Source organism: Python bivittatus, unplaced genomic scaffold (assembly GCF_059951505.1).
Source record: "Python bivittatus isolate LINGU-HERP-01145 unplaced genomic scaffold, Pbiv_v1 ctg000310_np1212, whole genome shotgun sequence".
Taxonomy (NCBI): domain Eukaryota; kingdom Metazoa; phylum Chordata; class Lepidosauria; order Squamata; family Pythonidae; genus Python; species Python bivittatus.
The window spans coordinates 3,305,270-3,324,560 of NW_028277054.1; the positions used below are offsets into that span (position 1 = coordinate 3,305,270).

A 19,291-nucleotide genomic window follows, 5' to 3' on the forward strand; every position below is an offset into this window, starting at 1 on the left:
AAAGTCCTTCCATATTGCTGCTCAACAGTGCAAACTTTAGAAATCACCCCTATTCGTTTATTCCCAGATGTTCATAGCCGGTTTGAGGTAGACACACACAGGATGTCCATCTGGGGGTAGAGGGGAGGCATCCTGCTTGCCTAAGTGATGACCCTTCTATCTGGCTATTGAAGTTGATTTGTCACATTCCTCGAAGCCAAATGGTGCCTCCAGGGGCAGGGGAAGTATACCTCGGAATGCCAAGAGTTGAGCAAACCTTTATTCTACTTGATCGATGGGCTTCGGATCTTGCTTTTCCACCAGGAAAAGCGGTACTCCCCTACCCTGGTTTTATCCCAGCCATGGCAAGAGAGCGAGAGGCCCAAAGTCACCCCGGGAGCCTCCGCGGCCAAGCAAACGAACGGAACATCCATTATAACTTCTGGACTTCTGTCACGGGGAGTCATTTGTTCCAGAAGACGCCATTTGCCTTTCAGGACGGGCTGCGTTGAGTCATCAGTAACCGCCAGTGGCCAATTGGGATCATTTTTCTTTCCCGCTGGGCTCATCCCCAGGAGTGCTGTAAATGGCTCCCCCCCCAGCCCTGACATGACTCAGACCGGCAGCCCCTCCCAAGCCCCCCCAAGTGGGCTTCTTGTTTCCTCCTTTGCACCCCTTTCTTTTCACCTGAGCTGAGAGGGAGCCGATTGTCAGTACCGGAGAAAGCTGCCTGGGGGCTTTGCATAAGTATGTGATAAAGCACCAGCATCTTCAATAATTCATGGCAGCTTTGAATAGCAGAAGAACAAGGAAGGGACATAATGGATTGAGGGAGGTAGAAAGGGGTGTGCGTGTGCGTGTGTGTGTGTGTCATTTTGGCTTTGCCTAGTTGGCTTCACCACGGCCCACTCGCCCAGCGTGAAGGAGGCCTCTGGAAAGGTTCAGCTGAGTCTTCTTCCTGACCCGCTGTTTTTCCAAAATGCAACGCGTTCTGTTGTCTATTTAGCCCCTGGGCACGCACAACGCACCGCCTGCAGCAGGAAAATCTGGTGTCCTATTTCCAAGCGTGACAAACACAGCCCTCCCTCCCTACTTCAAGGGGCCTCCGCTGATCCTAGAACGAAAGGGATCCAGGGGAATCTTATCCAGTCCCCTGCCCAGTCCAGGAATCCGCTATACAGCATCCCAGAGAGAGAGTCTGATAGATACTTGAAGGTGGAGGTTTGTCTTTTGCCACAGCCTCGATGCTAGAGGCACAATGGAAGTTGGGACCTAAATCGACTGGCCTGAAAGTAGGCAATCCAGGGCCACAGGTGGCCCCCCGCTCTCTCTTGTGGGGAGGGGGAGCTCCTGCAAGAGCTCGCCTAGTCACGCGGCCAAATCCCAGCTCCCAGTTGCTAAAACGTGGTACTGTTCCTGCTGTTCTGCGGTACCCAGCTCCAGCCCTAAAATAGACTTGCCACACTGCAAATAGGAAATAAACATCGCTCCCCTTTTCAGAAACAGATGGAAAGGGAAGAAACTCTTGACTCTTTCCCGGCTCCAAAACGCAACATACCTCTGACAGGGTGTCAAAAATATCAAGATGGGGATCATGACCCTGCCACAGAAGCCCCGCCCCTGAACTTCAATCACACGGTTGCCATGACCATCTTGACTTTTTTGACCCTCCCCTTCCCTGCAGACACCCTTGCCCTTCGCCACCTCCAGTGGCATTGCTCAAGGACCATATTGTCTTCTCCTCTCCTTCGGTTGGTGCCTCTCCTTGATCTGGACTTCAACTCCCACAATTCCCAGTCAGCCTTGGCTGAACTCCCAAAGATAGGCAGGGCCAGACTGATTACTATTTGGGAGAAAACTGAGGAACCCCAGGCTAGCCTGGGAAATTATACAAAGAATCCCTGAAGATGGTGGCAAACCATTTCCACGTTATTAGCAAGAAAGCTACATGGCATATTCATGAAGTGGTCCTCAGCAGTTGACCTCAATTTGCAGGAAACGTCCTCTTAGGGCTGGGGGACCACACTGTTTTCAGGCAGCCCTTGCCTTGTGGGGTCACTCAGCACAGAAGAGGACACTCGGGAACTGGTGTGAAAGGAGGCCCAGGGCCTTGACCCTTTATTGAGAAGCCAGGGGGTCAGACCATCACAGGCATGGCGGATTGAGTGGCTCTGTAGAAAAGGCAGCATGACCAAGGGGCACAGATAATTGGGGGCTTTGTAAGGGGGTGGGGGCAAGCAAACCGAACATCTCTAGACAGAGGCCCTCCTCCGGGCCAATGGTCATCTTTGCTTGCTCAATGTCCCATGAGTTCTGCTTGTCTAAACAGTCCCTTCGCTTTGCTCCAAGGGGAAAGGCAGCAAAAGTGGGCTGGTTGATGCCTCCCCCTGCCCTCCCGACTGGAGAGGACCCAGGAAGTTGAGCCTCAGATCAGGACTGTGCTTTTCCAAGTTTTTGCTATCCTCCCAGTCTCTTTTCCAGCTTCTTGCAAGTGAACTTGCACCGATTCCTCTTTGGTCCAAGAAACGGTCAGCTTGAACTGAACAGAGTTGGGCTGGTTCCTTTCTTGACAAAACCAGGGTATGGGAATATGTCTTAATGTTGTCGTGTCTGCATTCTGCCTTCCCCCTCCCTTTCCTGTTCCATGGTGAGGCAAGGAACAGGGTGAAGAGCGGCTCTTGGTGAGGCAGAAAGTCTTAGGTGGGGGCCTTGTTGGAGAGATAGGCGATGAGGGCCACCACAGCACCAATGTAGGTGCAGATGCCCAGAATGATGGACAGGACAGCCAGGGCAAACGTTTGACGGGAGGCCGTCCACGCTCTGGGATAATCTCCCATGGCTGAAGCTTTGTTGGTCTGGAAGGAGAAGGAAGGGGAGGAAGAGAAGAACATCAAGTTAATCTCCTTGAAAAGCCAGAAGCTCAGATCTCCATTTTGCATCTTCCACTATGTTTCTGCTGGGTGTTGGTGGAGATTAGCGGCCTCCAAGTTCAGCTTTGATTCGAAGGACCAGTTTCCCCATTTGGCTCCCGCGTGGCCATTCTTCCCACCCTCCCTCTGTCCAAAGCTCCTCCTTCCTCACTTCTCTCTTCCCTCCTGGTCCCTGACACCCACCTTTTGCGACAGGTAGAACGCCGCAATGCCTAGCGGCCAAAAGCAGCACAGCATTGAGAAAACAGCCAGGCCCAGATAATCTTGAGGCTGCAACATGGAGAAGCTGTTTTCGCTCTCTGTGTCGCTGTCGCTTGAAGAGTCGTTCTGGAGAGGGGTAGGGAGAACGTGGATTTTAAAGGACAATGGTGTCATAAGTATGACATGCATCGTGCAACTACGTCATAGTAGCTTTTGTACGATGACATCATCACCCAGGTGTCATCCTTTTGGCATCACTGTGGTCGGCAGCACCTGCTGCTCAATCGCACGGCGCATCAGTCCTTTTAAAGAACAGTTTAATGTCCCATGGTAGTTTCTGAGCATTATTTTGAGCACGCTCCAGGAAAACTCTTGCAAAAGGTGGCGTGCAAATGTAGAAGGTGAAATAAACCCATTGTAGCATTTCCAGCATCAGAAGGCAGTGGGTCACTCATTCCTACTGCAATTGACTTGGACAGGTCTGAGCAGCCTAAACCTGCCTGTGAAATTTCTTAGGGCAGGCATGACTAATTCCAATTAGAAATATTGCTGCTATACCATTGTGAACCCAAGCACAGCTTCTCCCCTCCTCCTCGTCCTCCTCCTCCCGCCTACCCCTCTTCTCTCTTCTAGGGGGAGAGAGTTTGATCATTTCATCTCCCACCTCGCAACCAGTCTCCCTTTTGCCAAAAGAATTGCGAAGGACAAAAACCACTTAAGTAAAACTGTACCCCTCAGAACTTGTATCTCTCTCGAGAGAAGCCAGATAATACAAAAAGCAAAGCAATTCTTGGCTACCCAAATACTTTTCACGAAAGCCACTCTGTTTAATCAAAAGTAGGTCAGTCTCGCAAAATATTGCCGAGATAACAAAGCAGGAGCTGACTGAATGAATTACTTTTCATCAGAGCGACTCTGCATTAAAAAATGAGGTCCCACTGAGACTCAGTCATTTGCACAGGAAGAGTTTTGCTCAGAAAAACCTCCCTGAAAACCTGTCATGGCAATTCTCTCCGCTGATGGAAACCTCAGCCAGAGAGACTGGAAAAAGGGTTCTGGTCAACAGCTGGCACTCTTTGACACCGGCCTGCTTCTCCAAACCACAAGCCCTTTGTCACCATCATTGTACAGTTCCGGAATGGGGGCGGACCTCTTTTTGCAGAAGGTTAAGAAAGGGGGTGCCAGGCGATGGAGGATTTGGGGAGAGCTGGGTGGAACTTTCCTGTGATTCCCCTTCCCCTTGGTAGGAAACCAAAAAAAAAAAAAAATCAGAAGCCTGGGAGCGCCGTTTCTGGCAAACACGAACGCTTCTGCCTTTGAGTAGAATCTGTTAGCTCGAAAAGGTGCTCCCAGAGGTGTGATTTTTTGCCAGTCCCCTTGCATACTCCACAGACGTCCTTGTTTCTCCATGAATGCTCGTCCGTTGAAGCTAATGGCCCAGTCACTGAGCGCCTGTGGATAAGATCCTGATTCGTCTGGCTGTGCTGAGCAACCAGTACCTGACCCCAACATGCTTTGGGCCCCTGCACACGCCGCCCTGGGCCAATCGCCCTCTTTGCTGTCCCCCAAGACCCTGCCACCCCAGCCCAGCTCCTACCTCAACCTCCGGCAGCTCCATGTCCCCCACCTCATAGCAGACCGTATGAATATCCGTCTCCAGGGCTATCTTGTGGGGCAGCTCGCCAGCCCCTCTGCCGTCGCCAAAGGCGGTTTCAATGTAATCTGTCTTCTTCCAGCCTTGGGAGTTGCTGGGTTTCCACAGCTCCGGGTACAGCTTTGGCTCTGGGAGGTTTGAGGACTGCACCGTCCTCGACAAGCTGCAGGGGTCCAGGAGCTGGTTGGGAAGAAGAGCGGTGCCAGGGGAAAACCAGGAGAGGTTTGATGGCATGTGGTGGGACAGCAGCCCAGAACGGTCCTGGGGACCTGCCCAGCTTAGCATCCCACCAGGGAGGAGGGTTTTGCTAGGCGGGTTTCCCAACAGTGGATGTTGTAGTTCATGGATATTCTCCATTGTTTCTTCTGGGAAAGATTCTTGCTGCCGCTTTTCTCTTGCGTGAGTTGTCCTTTCCTTCAGTTACCTGCAGGAGCAATTCAAAACAGACGCCCATTGCAAAGGGCCTAGGTCATCCTTTCCCAAGTTGGCGCCTTCTGGAAGCACCAGGACTACAGCCCCCAGAATTCCTAGCCTGTGCAGCTCACAGGAATTCTGGGAGTGGCAGCCACCAGGGAATTCTGGGCATTCTAGCTCCCAATACCCTTTAGACTGGGGAAGGCTAGTTTCTAAGACCCACACAACCAAAGTGTGCCAAATGCTTTTGAAACACTTCCAAATGCAAATGTATTCTGGTCGCAACACAGAGCAATAAATAAATAATAGGGAGTCCCTGTTATTTTCTGATTTTGCTCTGTTTCAGAGCAAGCCGAGCTTCTGGAAGGTCAATGGTATCTAATCTACATAAGAAAGAATTTTTCCTCTCTCTCTGTTCTGTTTGCAACTGCTCATTCTCCCTAAGGCAAAGCCCCTGAAGGGGAAGATGATTCACCTCCTATTAAAGAAATCTCAGAGATACCCCTTTGATTTATCCCCCCACCCCACCCCTGCCCAGCTTCTCTGTTGTGTGGCCTAGCAGACCCCCTCTCGGTGGGTCTTGTGAATCCTTCAACCCTGCCGGGACCCCCAGCAGGACTTCTCTCCGGAGAAAGGCCAAGCAGCAGATGCGTTGAGATGTAGCTGTCCAAGTGGGAAACGGGGTGGGGGGACAATACCCCCGCCACAGAGGGAGCCCCAGAAAATCCTTTTGTCCTTTGCACCCTCAAAACGAACAGGAACTGCTGCCAGTGGCTGCTTTCACTTCTCCCCAGCCCACCCCCAGCTCCTTTTCCGTTTCTCTTGCGAGAAAATGCAGCTTTATCGATCAGACAATTAGCGAAGACACCAAAGGTCCCCGCTTAAATTAGGAAGTGGTGGAGGTAACAGCAGGTGAACGGGAGAAAAAGACACCTCCAAAGCGGCTTGGAAAACAATGGCCGCTTTGCAGAAAAGACGAGGAAATGCCTTGCAATCAATCAATCAATCAATCAATCAATCAATCCGACGCAGATTTGCATCACATTTGGATATGAGGCTCTATTGCAAACATAGGAGGAGTCGCGGGGATCGAAATAGAAATGCCACCGCCCGGGGGAGAAGGCGCAAGGCTGCGCCCCCGATGCTTGCTAAGAACAGAGGGGTCTCCAGCGCGTACCAGCTTCTCGGAGTCAGACGCGGACTGGATTTTGGCCCTTCGAGCAGAAAGACATGTTGAAAGCCTGCCTTCTGCAAAGTAGGACACTGAGACCTCTTAGCAGCGTGGGACAGGCGCTATTATTTATTTATTTGCTTGCTTGTGCGTGAATTTAAATCGATCGGCTGCCCAACGACTCTGGAGAAATCTAACCATCGGAAGGGGTGGGCTGGATTCGCCCCCGTACTTCCACCTGGTCGTCCGAATTCCCTCCTCCGACCTTTATGCAAACTCTCCAGCGGAGAAACGAAGTGGAACAGCCGCCGATACCCTCGGCTGGCACCTTGCCCTAATGCGACTGCGGTCCCTGAATGCGAATGAGAACAGACCTGGGGGGTGTTTCGTTCTGGTCAGGGCCTCTGCCAGCTCGGAAAGCTAAGCCTTGCGAGACGGGCTGCAGCCACGTGGGGCTTCCTTGGCAAAAGCGTGCAAGTCACAAAGGCACACAAGCCGAACTGGAGAAGAGGTTGGCGCCGGCTTTCGTGGTCTCTCTCGCTCTGGCCCGGCTTGTGCCCCACCCTTTACCAGTCAGTGAGGAATCTACTGGCTGCATTCAGACAGTTATTTAGCAATAAACTTGGTTACTGCGGGTGGGTGGGTGGGTGGGTGGCTTGGCCCGAGACGTAAACTGAAGCTCTTGGATTAAGTTCATTCAAGATCTTGTTCAAGCCCAGGAAAATGGGTTACATGCTAGGCTTGGTTGACTGATCACAGCTGCCCTCAATGTGCCTCCCTTTGTGGTTCTAGTTTTTTTTTCTTTTTTTTGAGAAAACATTAGTGACCTGAGAGCCACACCTCCAATCTGAACTGAAAACTGAATCCTGAAAATTGAATTCTGGAAAAGCACGGGTGAGCCGAGGCGTTGCAAGAGGCGAGAAACATCTTGGACCCACGCTGGGTTGATGGCCCATAACTGGAATTTTCACACCAAATGACTGTGCAAATGGGTCTTTGGAACCAGTCTGAAGCTGGCACACCTTCTTGGATTTGGCTGGATGGGCCTGGCATGAATCTATACCCAGAGGATGGGTTAAATTAGCTAAAAGCCGAATTACACCAAGGTGTGAAGCAGCCAGAGCCCAAAGAACCCTTTTGAGATGATCAAAGTGAACTTTTCTGTCCAATCCACCAAGGGAGACACTGTTTTTTGTTCTGGCTATATTTAATCATGTCTGTCTTTTATTTGACTTGCACAGATGATAGTTCAATTACAACTGACAAGTCGCGGTGGGAATTTGCGTCATCCTGTTCAAAGTGGGGGGGATGGAGAGGCAAGCAAATTCGTAGGGTTGTTTGAGCAAGGGGCTGTGGCTTATATGTGTGTGTACCCCCCCATGTGCATGCATGCCAAGATTTCATAAACCATTGATTCCCTTAAATCGAATTGGCCTTTTAAAAACAGTACTTAAATTGCAGCAGGTTTAAAGAGTTATAAGCTTAGGTAAGGAGCCCCAGGTTTTGTTTTGCTTTAGCATCATCTAAACGGTGGTTGAGCACAAGGTTCTAGCCTCTGAGCCTGTGCAGAGTACCTCGATGACCAACTGACTGGATCAAGAGGACAGTTTGGTAGGCCAGTGTTTCTCAACCCGAGCAACTTTAAGATGGGTGGACTCCAACTCCCAGAATTCCCCAGCCAACATTCCCAGGGAATTCTGGGAGTTGGAGTCCACCCATCTTAAAGTTGCTCGGGTTGAGAAACACTATGGTACACTATTGAAATCACTGAACTTCTTTTGGGAAATAAGGGGAGCAGAGGAAGAGGGGGACAGCTTGTTTTTAGCTGAGTCTGAATGGTGATCAAGGTGACACTAAATAATACACTGAGGATGAATGGGGGGTGGCAAAAAGAATTGTATTAAGGGATTGGAAAAGTGATGCTATTCCAGATGTCAGGGAATGGCTGTCAGAAATATGTGATTTATCTGTTTTGGAAAAGACAATATTCTCCAGTAATCAAAGGATGCAGCAATATGGGTTACAATGGCAGATATTCTGTGATATCTTACAATAATATATTGTATTGTCCATATTATACTGCTGAATTCATTGGCAAACCAGTGACTATTGATACGTATAATATGTAAGATAGGTTTTTTCCTTTTTTCTTCTTAGTCTGTATTTTTAGTTTATGCTACTTTTTAAAAAAATGTTTTTCTTTAAGATTAAAGATGATCTTGTTAAAAAAAACAATTAAGGTTGTGCGTGTGTGTGTGTGTTAAATAAAACCTGGTGTTTAATATGTATTATTGGACAGTGGTGGGATTTCAAAAAATTTCAAATTTGCCAGAGTGGGACTGAACCAAGATACTTCTGGGATCCACGTGAACATTTTGGATCAAAATTGAAGAGGGAGGAAAAATTAATGCATGTAATCACATGTTTAAAATAACAAGAACAAGAACAACACCACCATCTTTAACACCACCAAACAACAACGTCTGCCTATCCCAGGTCCTTGGGAAGGACTCGATAAGTGGATAAAAATGCCAAATCCAGTCTAAACATCTGGCTGACTGTGTGACCAACCATAATAATAACGATAAAAGACTTAACGATTGTTGATAAGAAAAACAAAGAAGTCTGGATAGCGGACATTGCAATACCTGGAGACAGCAGAAGAGAAGAGAAAGAACTGGAGAAAATTACAAAATACAAAGACCTGGAAATAGAAGTAGAACGACTGTGGCCAAAGAAAGCAAAGATGGTACCAATAGTTTGGGTGCGATCCCAAAACATCTGGAGCACCATTGAAGACCACTGGCAGTGACAAAATCACCGTCAGTCCATTGCAAAAGGCAGCTTTATTTGGAACAGCTTCCATCCTGCGACGATACCTATAACCCCATCAGACAACAACATCTGCCTATCCCAGGTCCTTGGGAAGGACTCGATCGGTGGATAAAGATGCCAAATCCAGTCTAAACATCTGGCTGACTGTGCGACCAACCAGCATAATAGTAGTAGCAGTAGTTCTGCGCAGAGCCAGGACCCAGAATATTGATTTTTTTGGCAGTCCCTTCCACTGACCCCAGAGGAGGAGGCTTCCTGTGTCACAGAGACTCCAAAGGCTCTCGAGCCTGGTTCTCCGAAACAGCAGCTGATGATGTCACTGCCGATTTTGGGGGCCAGAAAGGAGCTGCATCCGGGAATTGAATGCGACTGAACGGAGCCTCTTGCTAACAGAAGTACAAACAGTGTGCATTAAGTTATTTCAGGGTGCTTATGCTGAGCCGGTAAATGAGGTGGAAAATGTAAAGCTGAATGCCTTTTTGTGGAATTACCACAGAGTGCTGCTATTTATTGATTAGCAGATTTTCTCCCTTGCTTTTGTAGGTATTCTGGCTACTGATAGTCTTAAGGAATGAGTTACTTTTCCATCGTTCACATCCCCAGACTCCCCTCTGTGCCTTTTAATTATCTCCAGCTCGGCAGCTCTGGCCCCAATACCTTTGCTTTACGTTCCTCTTATGGTCGCCTTCATTTCCTTCTTTTATTTCCTTTTTCTTCAATCAAGAGTAGATTGATTCCCTTGCAGCAAGGGACTGCGGGGGTGTAGGACAGGAGACTGCCTTTTATAAATACAAAAGGAACAAACAACCCCGAAACCATTAAATAAATGTGTGAAATGGCACCGGGGAGTGTGAAGCGAGGGACACGCGGTTAACCTTTGGAGCGCTCAGTCAAGAGCCTTCTTTGAAGAAGCACACACACAACGCACACCGGCGTCAAAACATCACAGTCCCTTTCGACCACGTTCGCCGTGACACACAGAACCCGCAGTGCACCACAAGCTTGCCAACGCGTCGACCAACTTTCTGCAACCTGGCGCTCTCCAGAGCTCCCACTCCCAGAATGCCTCCAGGTTCCTCTGCGGTCTGGGAATTCTGGGAGTTGAAACCAAGGGTGGGGAACTAGGGGTCCTCTAAAGACGGTTGAACTACATATCCCAGCATCCCTCATTCTTGGCCTTGCCTGCTCGAGGCTGCTGAGAATGTTCACATCAGGCAGGCCTCAGCTGTGCCGGCTGGGGCTGCTGGGAGTTGTAGTTCAGCAGTACCCGGAGGCTGCAAATTGCTCACTCCTTCTTTCCATCCATCTTTTCTTCCAGTGGTGACAGCCTGAAGGGCCACCTTGGGCTAATCATTACACGCTGCTTGCTCCAGAAACAGGAATAGATAAATCTTTGGTGAGTTTGGAGGCTGGATATCGCTGCTCCCCTCTCCCCACCGAAGCCAAAATCCAGTTAAATTAAAATCTAACCATCTCAGTACATGCAATGCAGCGTTCCTCTCGTGGGGATCCTAGTGGGCTTAAAATTAGGGCACAGGGGAGTGGAGACAAGAAAGAAATCCTAGCCAGCTTGGGTCCTGAGTCGCTGGAGACCCATCATTTAGCCTGGCTTCCGCAAGCACAAGGCTGCTCGGCATTGGAAAGGAAGCAACACCTGTGGCTTTGGAAAATCTTCTTCCCCAGCTGGGCCTGAATGCTGGGGGAAGGATCAGCAGAAGAGTCTCACACTTCCCCTTTGAAGCTGGCCATCGTTCAGAACGCTGCAGAAATAGAAACAAGCCCCTTATATGGTGTCCTTAGGAATATTCCCCTATCATTCCTGTTTCAAAGTTCTAGTCCTCAAGCTACTTCTCAAGAAAGCGCGCAAACAGGCTCGGGAAGCCAAAACTGACCAGTCAAACAGGCCAAAGCTGTCCATGGATTTTGTTTTAATCCCAGCGCCTTGAATAAACATCCTTTGGTTGGATGGACAGAATGTGTTAAACTCCAGATCTCTGTTGCTCAGGGTTGAATGGTGGAGTCCTTGGGGTTCTCCAAGCTTGGTTGTTTTCTTGTTCTCTGCAAGAAAGCAACCAAGCTCAGAGAACCCCAAGGACTCCCCAAACTCTTGATTGCAAGCCACAATAGCAGGGGTCACGCAAACCCAGCAAGCAGAGCTCCTGGGGCCCCCGCAGAGCCTTCCTTTTCCCTCCAAAGGTCCCCGATTCCGTTGGTGACGTCTCCAGTTTTAATAGAGAGGAACAGCAAAGGAAACAGCATATTTTGGTCAGAATGACATCCCCAGGTAGTGGCTGGTCCTCCTTTACTCAGAGAGCGAGACCAGGAAAGAGCTGGGGTGTGCCTTTCAATGTAGAACTGGCTGGACAGGTTTCATTCATTCATTCATTCATTCATTCATTCATTCATTCATTCATTCATTCATTCATTCATTCATTCATTCGCCTTTCAATTTAGAATTGGCTGGACAGGCCCCCTCATTTATTTATTTATTTGTTTGTTTGTTCGTTCAATCAGTCAATCAATACAGCCACCCATCTCACCTCCATGACTCTGGGCGGTGCACAACTTCCAAATCAATGAAAAGCCATACGATTGCTAAAATCAAGCATGCAGTGGCTGGAGAGTCATCAAAAGCCCTTAACCCAGCCAGGACCCCGCTGGGCAAAGGTTTGGATGAAATGCTGGGGTTGTTGGCTTGACAGCCCTGCACTCCCCCCCCCTGCCCCCATGACGGGTGTCCTTGGTACCCACGGGCGTCCCAAGAGAGACATCGTCTTGCCAATTCCAGCCTTTCTAAAACTTTGGGGGAGCCCAGAAAATACCGTTGAATATGCTCAGCCAAATTCCCAGGAGCTGAGAAGGTCTCTGGGCGAGGCGTGTTTGGGAAGCCTGCTTGATGCACGGAGCAAACTTGCAAGCATGTGGGGGAAATACTTCTCCCAGCCAAGCTCTCTGGGAATATCCGTGGGGGTGAGCAGGAACATCTGCTTCGAGCAAGTTGTGATTCCACAGCCTCACCTACTTTTACTGCCTGCTTGGGGCATCAGAAGCGTGTGTGCGTGTGTGTGTGAAGCACCTGTCAAGTCATGACACCTGTGATGAGCCATGGCTAGGTAAGCCACTGGATCAACCAGGAAGCACACCCTGCACGTTGATTTCTTAGGGGGCCGCAAAGGAGGGAGAACAGAATTTGTGACTCATCGCAGAGCATTTCCTGAGAAGTAGAATGGTGGAGTTTCTGAATCTGTTCCTCGCCAGAAATTTCTCTGTTTTTTCTCCCCCCCACCCCATCGACAGCATCACTAATCACTCTTACGTATTTAGCAGATATTTCTCCCGCCTTTCAGTATGGGCGCTATTTTACAGAAGTAAAAATAGGACGAAACGTTGGCTTCGTGACAAAAACGGCAGAGTATTTGTTGCATGAAAAAGCCTCTCCCCCCCCCCCCCCCGCTTAACACCTGTCGGTGGCCAGGGAGAGAAAGCAAATAAACGGAGCTGTGCATTCACCCGGCATCGATGCAAGGCTTAGCCTCCGAACCAGAGGCTTGCTGGCTGGAATATCAGATTTAATGAGATCTGAAAATAACAGGGGCCGTTTGGGGCTTTATGGTTGCCAGAAAAGCAGGTTTTCCTTGATCAGGTGTTTCAGTGGAATCTAGTCCAGTGTTTCTCAACCTGGGCAGCTGGAAGATGTGTGGACGCTGGCTGGGGAATTCTGGGACTTGAAGTCCACACATCTTCAAGCTGCCCAGGTTGAGAAACACTGGAGTCATTAAGAAGATGCTGGCTGGGGAATTCTGGGAGTTCAAGTCCACACATCTTCCAGCTGCCCAGGTTGAGAAACACCGGAGTCATTAAGAAGATGCTGGCTGGGGAATTCTGGGAGTTCAAGTCCACACATCTTCCAGCTGCCCAGGTTGGGAAACACCGGAGTCATTAAGAAGATGCTGGCTGGGGAATTCTGGGAGTTCAAGTCCACACATCTTCCAGCTGCCCAGGTTGAGAAACACTGGAGTCATTAAGAAGATGCTGGCTGGGGAATTCTGGGAGTTCAACTCCACACATCTTCCAGCTGCCCAGGTTGAGAAACACCGGAGTCATTAAGAAGATGCTGGCTGGGGAATTCTGGGAGTTCAAGTCCACACATCTTCAAGCTGCCCAGGTTGGGAAACACTGGTCTAGCCATTGGGGGCTCAGTTATGAATTTGTCTAGCACTGCTGGATCTGAACACCCATTCGTCCCATTCACACAAAGGTATGTTTTCCCAGGGTGAAAGAGATTTTGTGAGAATGGATGCCTGAGACCCAGTTTGTTCCGTTTTGAGGTCAGGCACAAACCTAACCAGCTGTAGTTTCGCTCAGGAAAACATGAATAAGCCACTCATAGCTTAGCATAACGTGTGAACTCAGATTCCCACTGACAGGTCTAGAAAAGTGGTTGCTTAGTTGTGTTTCGATTGTGACTAGGAATTGCAATGTGGTAGCCACTAACAGGCCATAGAAAACTAAATTGGGTTAGCTTTAGATCCCATTCAAAGTGTTCCAAAAATGCAAGTTTGAGACATTTTCTGCTTAGGCTGTCCCCCCTCCATGTACCCTTTGTGAATAGCATTAGTGCAAAAGAGAAAAATACAGTCACACTCAAGCAAACATCTCCACTTTAAAAGTAAAAACAGTCTTAAAATGACGCGGCCCTCTTTCTGATCACTCTGGCAATTAAAGCAACATCCTATGAAATTCATTATGACCAGCAGCTATTCTGGGGAACACGGGAGTTGCAGTCCGGCACAGAGCAGGGAAGGATAAAATCACAGAGTTGGAAGGGACCTTAGTAGTCCAACCCCGATCAGTGGAGGATTGACTAGAGCAGGGTTCCTCAACCTCAGCAACTTTAGCTGAGGGGATAGCTGGGGAATTCTGGGAGTTGAAGTCCACCCATCTTAAAGTTGCTGAGGTTGAGGAACCCTGCTCTAGAGCCCTTTTGACAAATGATATCCAGCCTCTGTTTGAAGGCCTTTGGTGAAGAAGACCCAGCCACCTCTTGTGCCAGCCTGTTCCACCCGCCGACAGCTCACCAGGAAGGTTGGCTTAGAAGACCTTCCACTGGAAACATGGGCGTCACCTTGCCCACTCTGGGGGAGACAGGTTGTGCCAAATGGGGCTGGCTGTACCGGGCATCCTCAGGCAGAGAAGATGCCCAACCACAGAAATGGGCTTTTGGTCATTTTGGGGAATGAAACTGAGGAGCTCACCCTCCCCTGAACGGGCTTGTTCCAAGGGGGTTGGCAGAAAGGGGTCCTGCTGGGGCAAGAGACAAGGCCCAGGGCCCCTGCTGCTCAGCAGCTCTCTGGGACGCCCGAGCTGCTCCTCTGCAAGAACTGAAGCCCAGCTGATCCCTGCTTCTGCTCCTCGTGGGTCGCCCCCAAGAGGGGGAGAGATAGATGTCCTCATTGCACCCCTGCTCCCCTAGCTTAGTCTGGGGGCATCCAAGAGCCTTCTTGCCCCACCCCTCGCGGCCCTGCGGGGCTCCTTTCCCGGGAATCACAAGAGAGGCCATTCCCAGGAGTTTGGGAGGAGCAGGGCTGCTCGGAGAGACCCCCTCCCCATCCTGCTGGGACCCCCGTCTGCTCGGAGCGCGGCCAAGCCTCCCGGGGCAGCAAAGACGCAGGAGGGGGGGGCGAGCTGGGAAAGGGGCTTTTTCCAAGCAGAAGCAGTGCACCCGCCAAGACCCGCAAGGCTCACCAACGACCCCCTCCTGCCCGCGTCAAGGCTGGGTTCGCGCGCCGCGGCTAATCCGGGTTGGCGGCACCCCGTCGCTGCTTTCGCCCAAGCCCACGAGCCAGACTCCGGCCAGATCCACACAACCCACCTCCTCAGCCCACGACGGAGCTTCCTCAAGCCGCAGCCCCACAAACACGCAACTCCCGATGGAGCCCGGCGGCGACTCTCCCTCGAGGGACACGACTACGGAGAAAGGGTTGGGAGGCTCCGGGTCGGGGGGGGGGGTCCCGGGGACATCTGAACGGATAGGGGGATAAAGCACGAGAGGGACCGCCTGCCTCTGCCTCCTCGGGGGCGCCAGGCGGATCCTCTTGTCCGCCGCCCGGGGCTTCGTCTCGCTGCTGCTGCTGCTGCCGCCGGCGGGAACGCCGATCGTGTGAAGTGCGCCGACCGCTCTCTGGCCGGAGTTGGAGCCCCGGCAGACCCGGCGCGTGGGATATCAGCTCCCCGAACGCCCAGCCGGCTTGCTGTGGACCCTGGGCGTTGTAGTCCGACGCCCAGGGAGGAGGCGTCTGGGGGCTTAGCCCGGGCTGGGGTCGGCGGAGTCCGCGGGGCCACTCACCGCTCACTGCCGGCGTCCCGGAGCGGGCAGACAGCCCTCGGCGGCGGCCGTCGCTCGGATCGCCCGCCTCGGGAAAGCGGGGCCCATCTTCCTGCGCCCGCGCTCGGCTCGGAGGGGCTCGGCAGCAGCGCGGGCGCGGGGACCCCGCCAGCCCTGGCCACCGCCTGCAGCTGGCGAGGAAGGAGGGCGCCGTGGCGGGAGGAGCCCGGTGGGCGGCGGCGGCGGCGGCGGGGTCCCCCGCCCGCCCTGCCTGCCTGCCTGCCCGCCCGCCCGCCTGCCTCCTGCTCGGCGCCCAGGCCAGCGGGCAGGGGTCGCCCCCTCGGCCAGGGCCCGCCACTCCTCCCGGCAACCGGGCGCCCGCGGCCGAGATGCGCGCGGGGAGGGCAGGCGGGTGGAGCCTCCCCCTCCCCCGGAGAGAGGCTTGCTCGGCTCCCAGCCAGGAAGGTAGGCAGCAAGACGAGCTCGCGTCTTCCCACCCTTTCTTTGCTGCCCCTCCCTTTTGCTTTCTCGAGGGTTTTTTTCGGGGGGGCGGGGAGAAAGTCTGTTTGGCGGCTGATAAACAACCCAGAGATGGATCCCTAGCCGAGGAAGGAAGGAAGGGGGAGAGGGGAGAGGCGGTCCCCTCTCTAACCAGACCTCGCTGCCCTTCCAGGACTCCGGAGCAGCCGGAGTGGGTCCCCCTCCCCGCAGCTGGCTGGGACCGAGCAGGAGCGATGCACCCTAGTGAGAAACCCCGAGGCTCAAGTAGGCAGACGTGTGAATGGAGAACCAAACCCATTCGTCCCCCGCCGGAAGCCCTCGCCCTTCCCTCGCAGGTTGCACCCCTCGCCCTGGGTGGCTCCGGGTCAGACGGGGACCCATTCACCCGGTGTTTCTATCCGCTTAGTCTGGAAAGATCGGGGAAAATGCCGGGCGGGGGAGGGCAAACTCCTTGCAGCCCTGGCATCACCTTGGGATGGAAACTGGAGAAGAAAACTGGCTTAGTTGGCCTAGATTTCAGACCAGCTTTAAGCAGGGGGAAAGGAGACCACTGGGAAATCCAGTCTGGAAAGTAAAAAAAAAATCCAGGAAGAAGGGAGTGGCCAACCTTCCATACTGTTGTCCAAAAATGCCCATGTAGTGGAGCCCTGCTGGAGGTGACTTTCCTCTTTTTATAATCCTACATTGTGCTGGGTAACAATCCATCCTCTCTTCATAGCTCAGCCAACAGAAAACCAGGATTGGGGTGGGAGGAAATACAGCCCCCCCCCCCGCCTCCCTTCTTCCATTTGTCCTGACTTATTAATCCTCCATCCTGACCTACTTTTTTGCCCACACAGCTCAGGGTGACTCAAATCTCTCCTGCTTGGCTTCAGCAGCCAGGAGAGAGGCTGGCGAGTCCTAAAGCTCTTTTTGTCCTTTCTAAGCCAGCTGCCCCAATTTGGGCATCTCTTTCGGAGCCCTGGACCATGGGAAAGGGAAGGGGACCCTCCTGATGGGGAATACCTGCAGCAGCGTCCTTGTGCGCCAATCCAAAGGAGAGTCCGGGTTGCTATGATGTCATGGAAGGCTCGCCATTGCAGTTGAGCAGGAGAAAAGCCAGCATCCCGTTAGATACGGGGAGGAAGGAGGGGGGGAAGGTGGTCTCTGTGGATAGGAAACAGGATGGGGCAGCTCTGTTCACAAAACCCACTGACCCAAGTCAGTTTAAAGTCCTTGGGGCCGCATTCACACAATATACGAAATTAATCTTTTTGCAGGGCTGAGCTTGGTGCGCAAAGCCAATTTGCAGAGGAGATTGTGTGAATCCAGAAAGGGGGTTAATTGAGCAACCTGGTTCAATGGGTCAGGTGAAACACAGCAGTGGTTAGGCTGGGTTGTATTCTGCAAAAGTGGGCTACCTCAGCTGGGACCACTGGTCTCTCTTCTTTCTCCAGCAACTGACTTAGTCAAACATCTGGGTCAGAACCGAAGCTGCTCTTCCTATTGCTTCATCCTTCGGTTTTTCCCGGTGGGGTCCTGATGCCTCCCAACGCTACCTTCTCTTTCTTCCTCCCCCCAGCACCTGTGGAACCCCCCCCCCCCCAGCCCTCAGCACATCCTGCCTGCTACACAGGATTGATTTAATTTCTCTCCGCCAGCCTCCTTTGCGGCACGATCCTTTCCAGCCAGAGAGCACTCTCTTCGGCCACCCAATTTCTCTTCCCAAATCTTTCCTGACATTTCAGAGAACCAGAGCAGCTGCGGCGTTTGCAATGGAGTCCCAGGGAAGGCCTGGGAAAGACTAATCCAGAGCCCTGCATTCTCTGGGTTGCTGGTCCCACACGTTTCGGAGCTTGAAAAGGTTGCCACGTTACCCAGCAGATTTTAGAGAACCCGTTTGGTATGAGCAATTTTATGTCTGGGTTCACATAGTACGTTTCTGTAAAATACAGTACTGAAAGCATGCTTTGCAGCTGTCTGTTAGATGGAGTCTTAAGTTGTGGACAGGGTGTTGGGAGTAATGGACCTGCTGGCAGGGGATTCTGGAAGTCGTTGTTCCAACACATGCAGAGAGTGCCTGGTTGAAGGTTCTCCAATCATACATTGATTTGATTTCAGCAGAGATTTTATTCAGAGCAAGTTCACATGGCCCAGCTCTATTTCAAGATTTTAATGCTTGGCCTCGGGATCTGCTTCTCTTATCTTGGGTTTGCAATATTTTAAAGTTGACGTGGGTGAAGTTAACAGGGGAAATAAAAAAAGAAAATTCAAGTATTTGTAAAATGCTTCTTTCTTGACAATAGGCTACTTACGCACACACGTTCTTCAGAAGCTCATTTGCAGCTTGCTGAATAAAAATGACGTGTCTTGTGTTATGTTTTGTTCTGGCTTCTGTAGTGCAATATGTTCTCTGTAACAATTCAGAATGTTTTCTCCTGAATGTTCTGTCTTTTGGGTTTGTTGAAATTGGACCAAAATAATAAACGCAAAACCTTCTGGGCCTCGTAATGCAGTGGGGCTTGCACCCCAAATGTGGATGGGCTCAATTTCGTATGAATTGAGTATCACTTTTGCAAAAAAAAAAAAAAATCTGCTGGAAACGGAGATGTGTGATGAAGCCTGTTACCTTCGGCTCTTGGCTGAACTGTCTTGTCAGAGGCTGGCTGGGCTAAACCAGGCTTTAGCTCAGTGGGAGGGTAGCCGGGGGGGGGGGGCGGTTAATGCATCTTCCCTCCTCCCTTCTGCCCCTTTGCTCTGGTTGCTTAACTGCAAGGTGGGCTGGCCTGATAATGCTTCTTGCAGTTTCTTCAGGGTGGCCGGAAGGCAAATGATGATTCAGCCCAGATGCAACTTGCTGGCTGCATCGTTTCGATGGGTGGAAGCTCCTGTTTGAGCTGGAACAGGGGAGAAGCGATTTGACATCCACTTTTCACTTGTTACTGGAAAGGAACTGGGATGTGTGTTTATGTGCTCTGGCAATATTCTGTTTTCTGTCTGCTTTGAAGAAGGATGCTGAATTACTTCACTTTTTTGTTCCTTCTCTGAAAAAGGAGGGAGGGAGGGAGGGAGGGAGGGAGGAAGGAAGGAAGGAAGGAAGGAAGGAAGGAAGGAAGGAAGGAAGGAAGGAAGGAAGGAAGGAAGGAAGGAAGTAAGTTAGGGTTTGCTCACCTTTGATTTAAAGGCAAAGAATAAGATTGGGGTCTTGCCTTCATAGTCCAGCCCTCCAAAACTGTAGATTATACAGTAGGTAGGTAGAAGATGGCAAAATAAGGAGATGAACCAAATACTGTTTCTAACAT

The 19,291-nt window shown here is 51.3% G+C and overlaps 1 protein-coding gene across 2 annotated transcripts; it reads right to left on the reverse strand.

Annotated features, from left to right (window-relative positions):
* Positions 1–2,633: 2,633 nt before the first annotated feature.
* On the reverse strand, positions 2,634–15,668 carry TMEM91 (transmembrane protein 91). 2 transcript variants are annotated; one of them, XM_088139854.1, is made up of 4 exons: positions 15,057–15,117; positions 4,708–5,188; positions 3,093–3,236; positions 2,634–2,834 (listed from the first exon to the last, which is right to left on the reverse strand). In XM_088139854.1, the coding sequence occupies exons 2-4, from the start codon at positions 5,119–5,121 to the stop codon at positions 2,676–2,678; spliced, it is 717 nt and encodes a 238-aa protein (XP_087995980.1). In that variant the 5' UTR covers positions 5,122–5,188; positions 15,057–15,117; the 3' UTR covers positions 2,634–2,675. The 2 variants fall into 2 exon arrangements, with proteins under 2 accessions (XP_087995980.1, XP_087995979.1); XM_088139853.1 differs by lacking the exon at positions 15,057–15,117 and adding an exon at positions 15,531–15,668 and having other exon boundaries at positions 2,637–2,834.
* Positions 15,669–19,291: the final 3,623 nt, after the last annotated feature.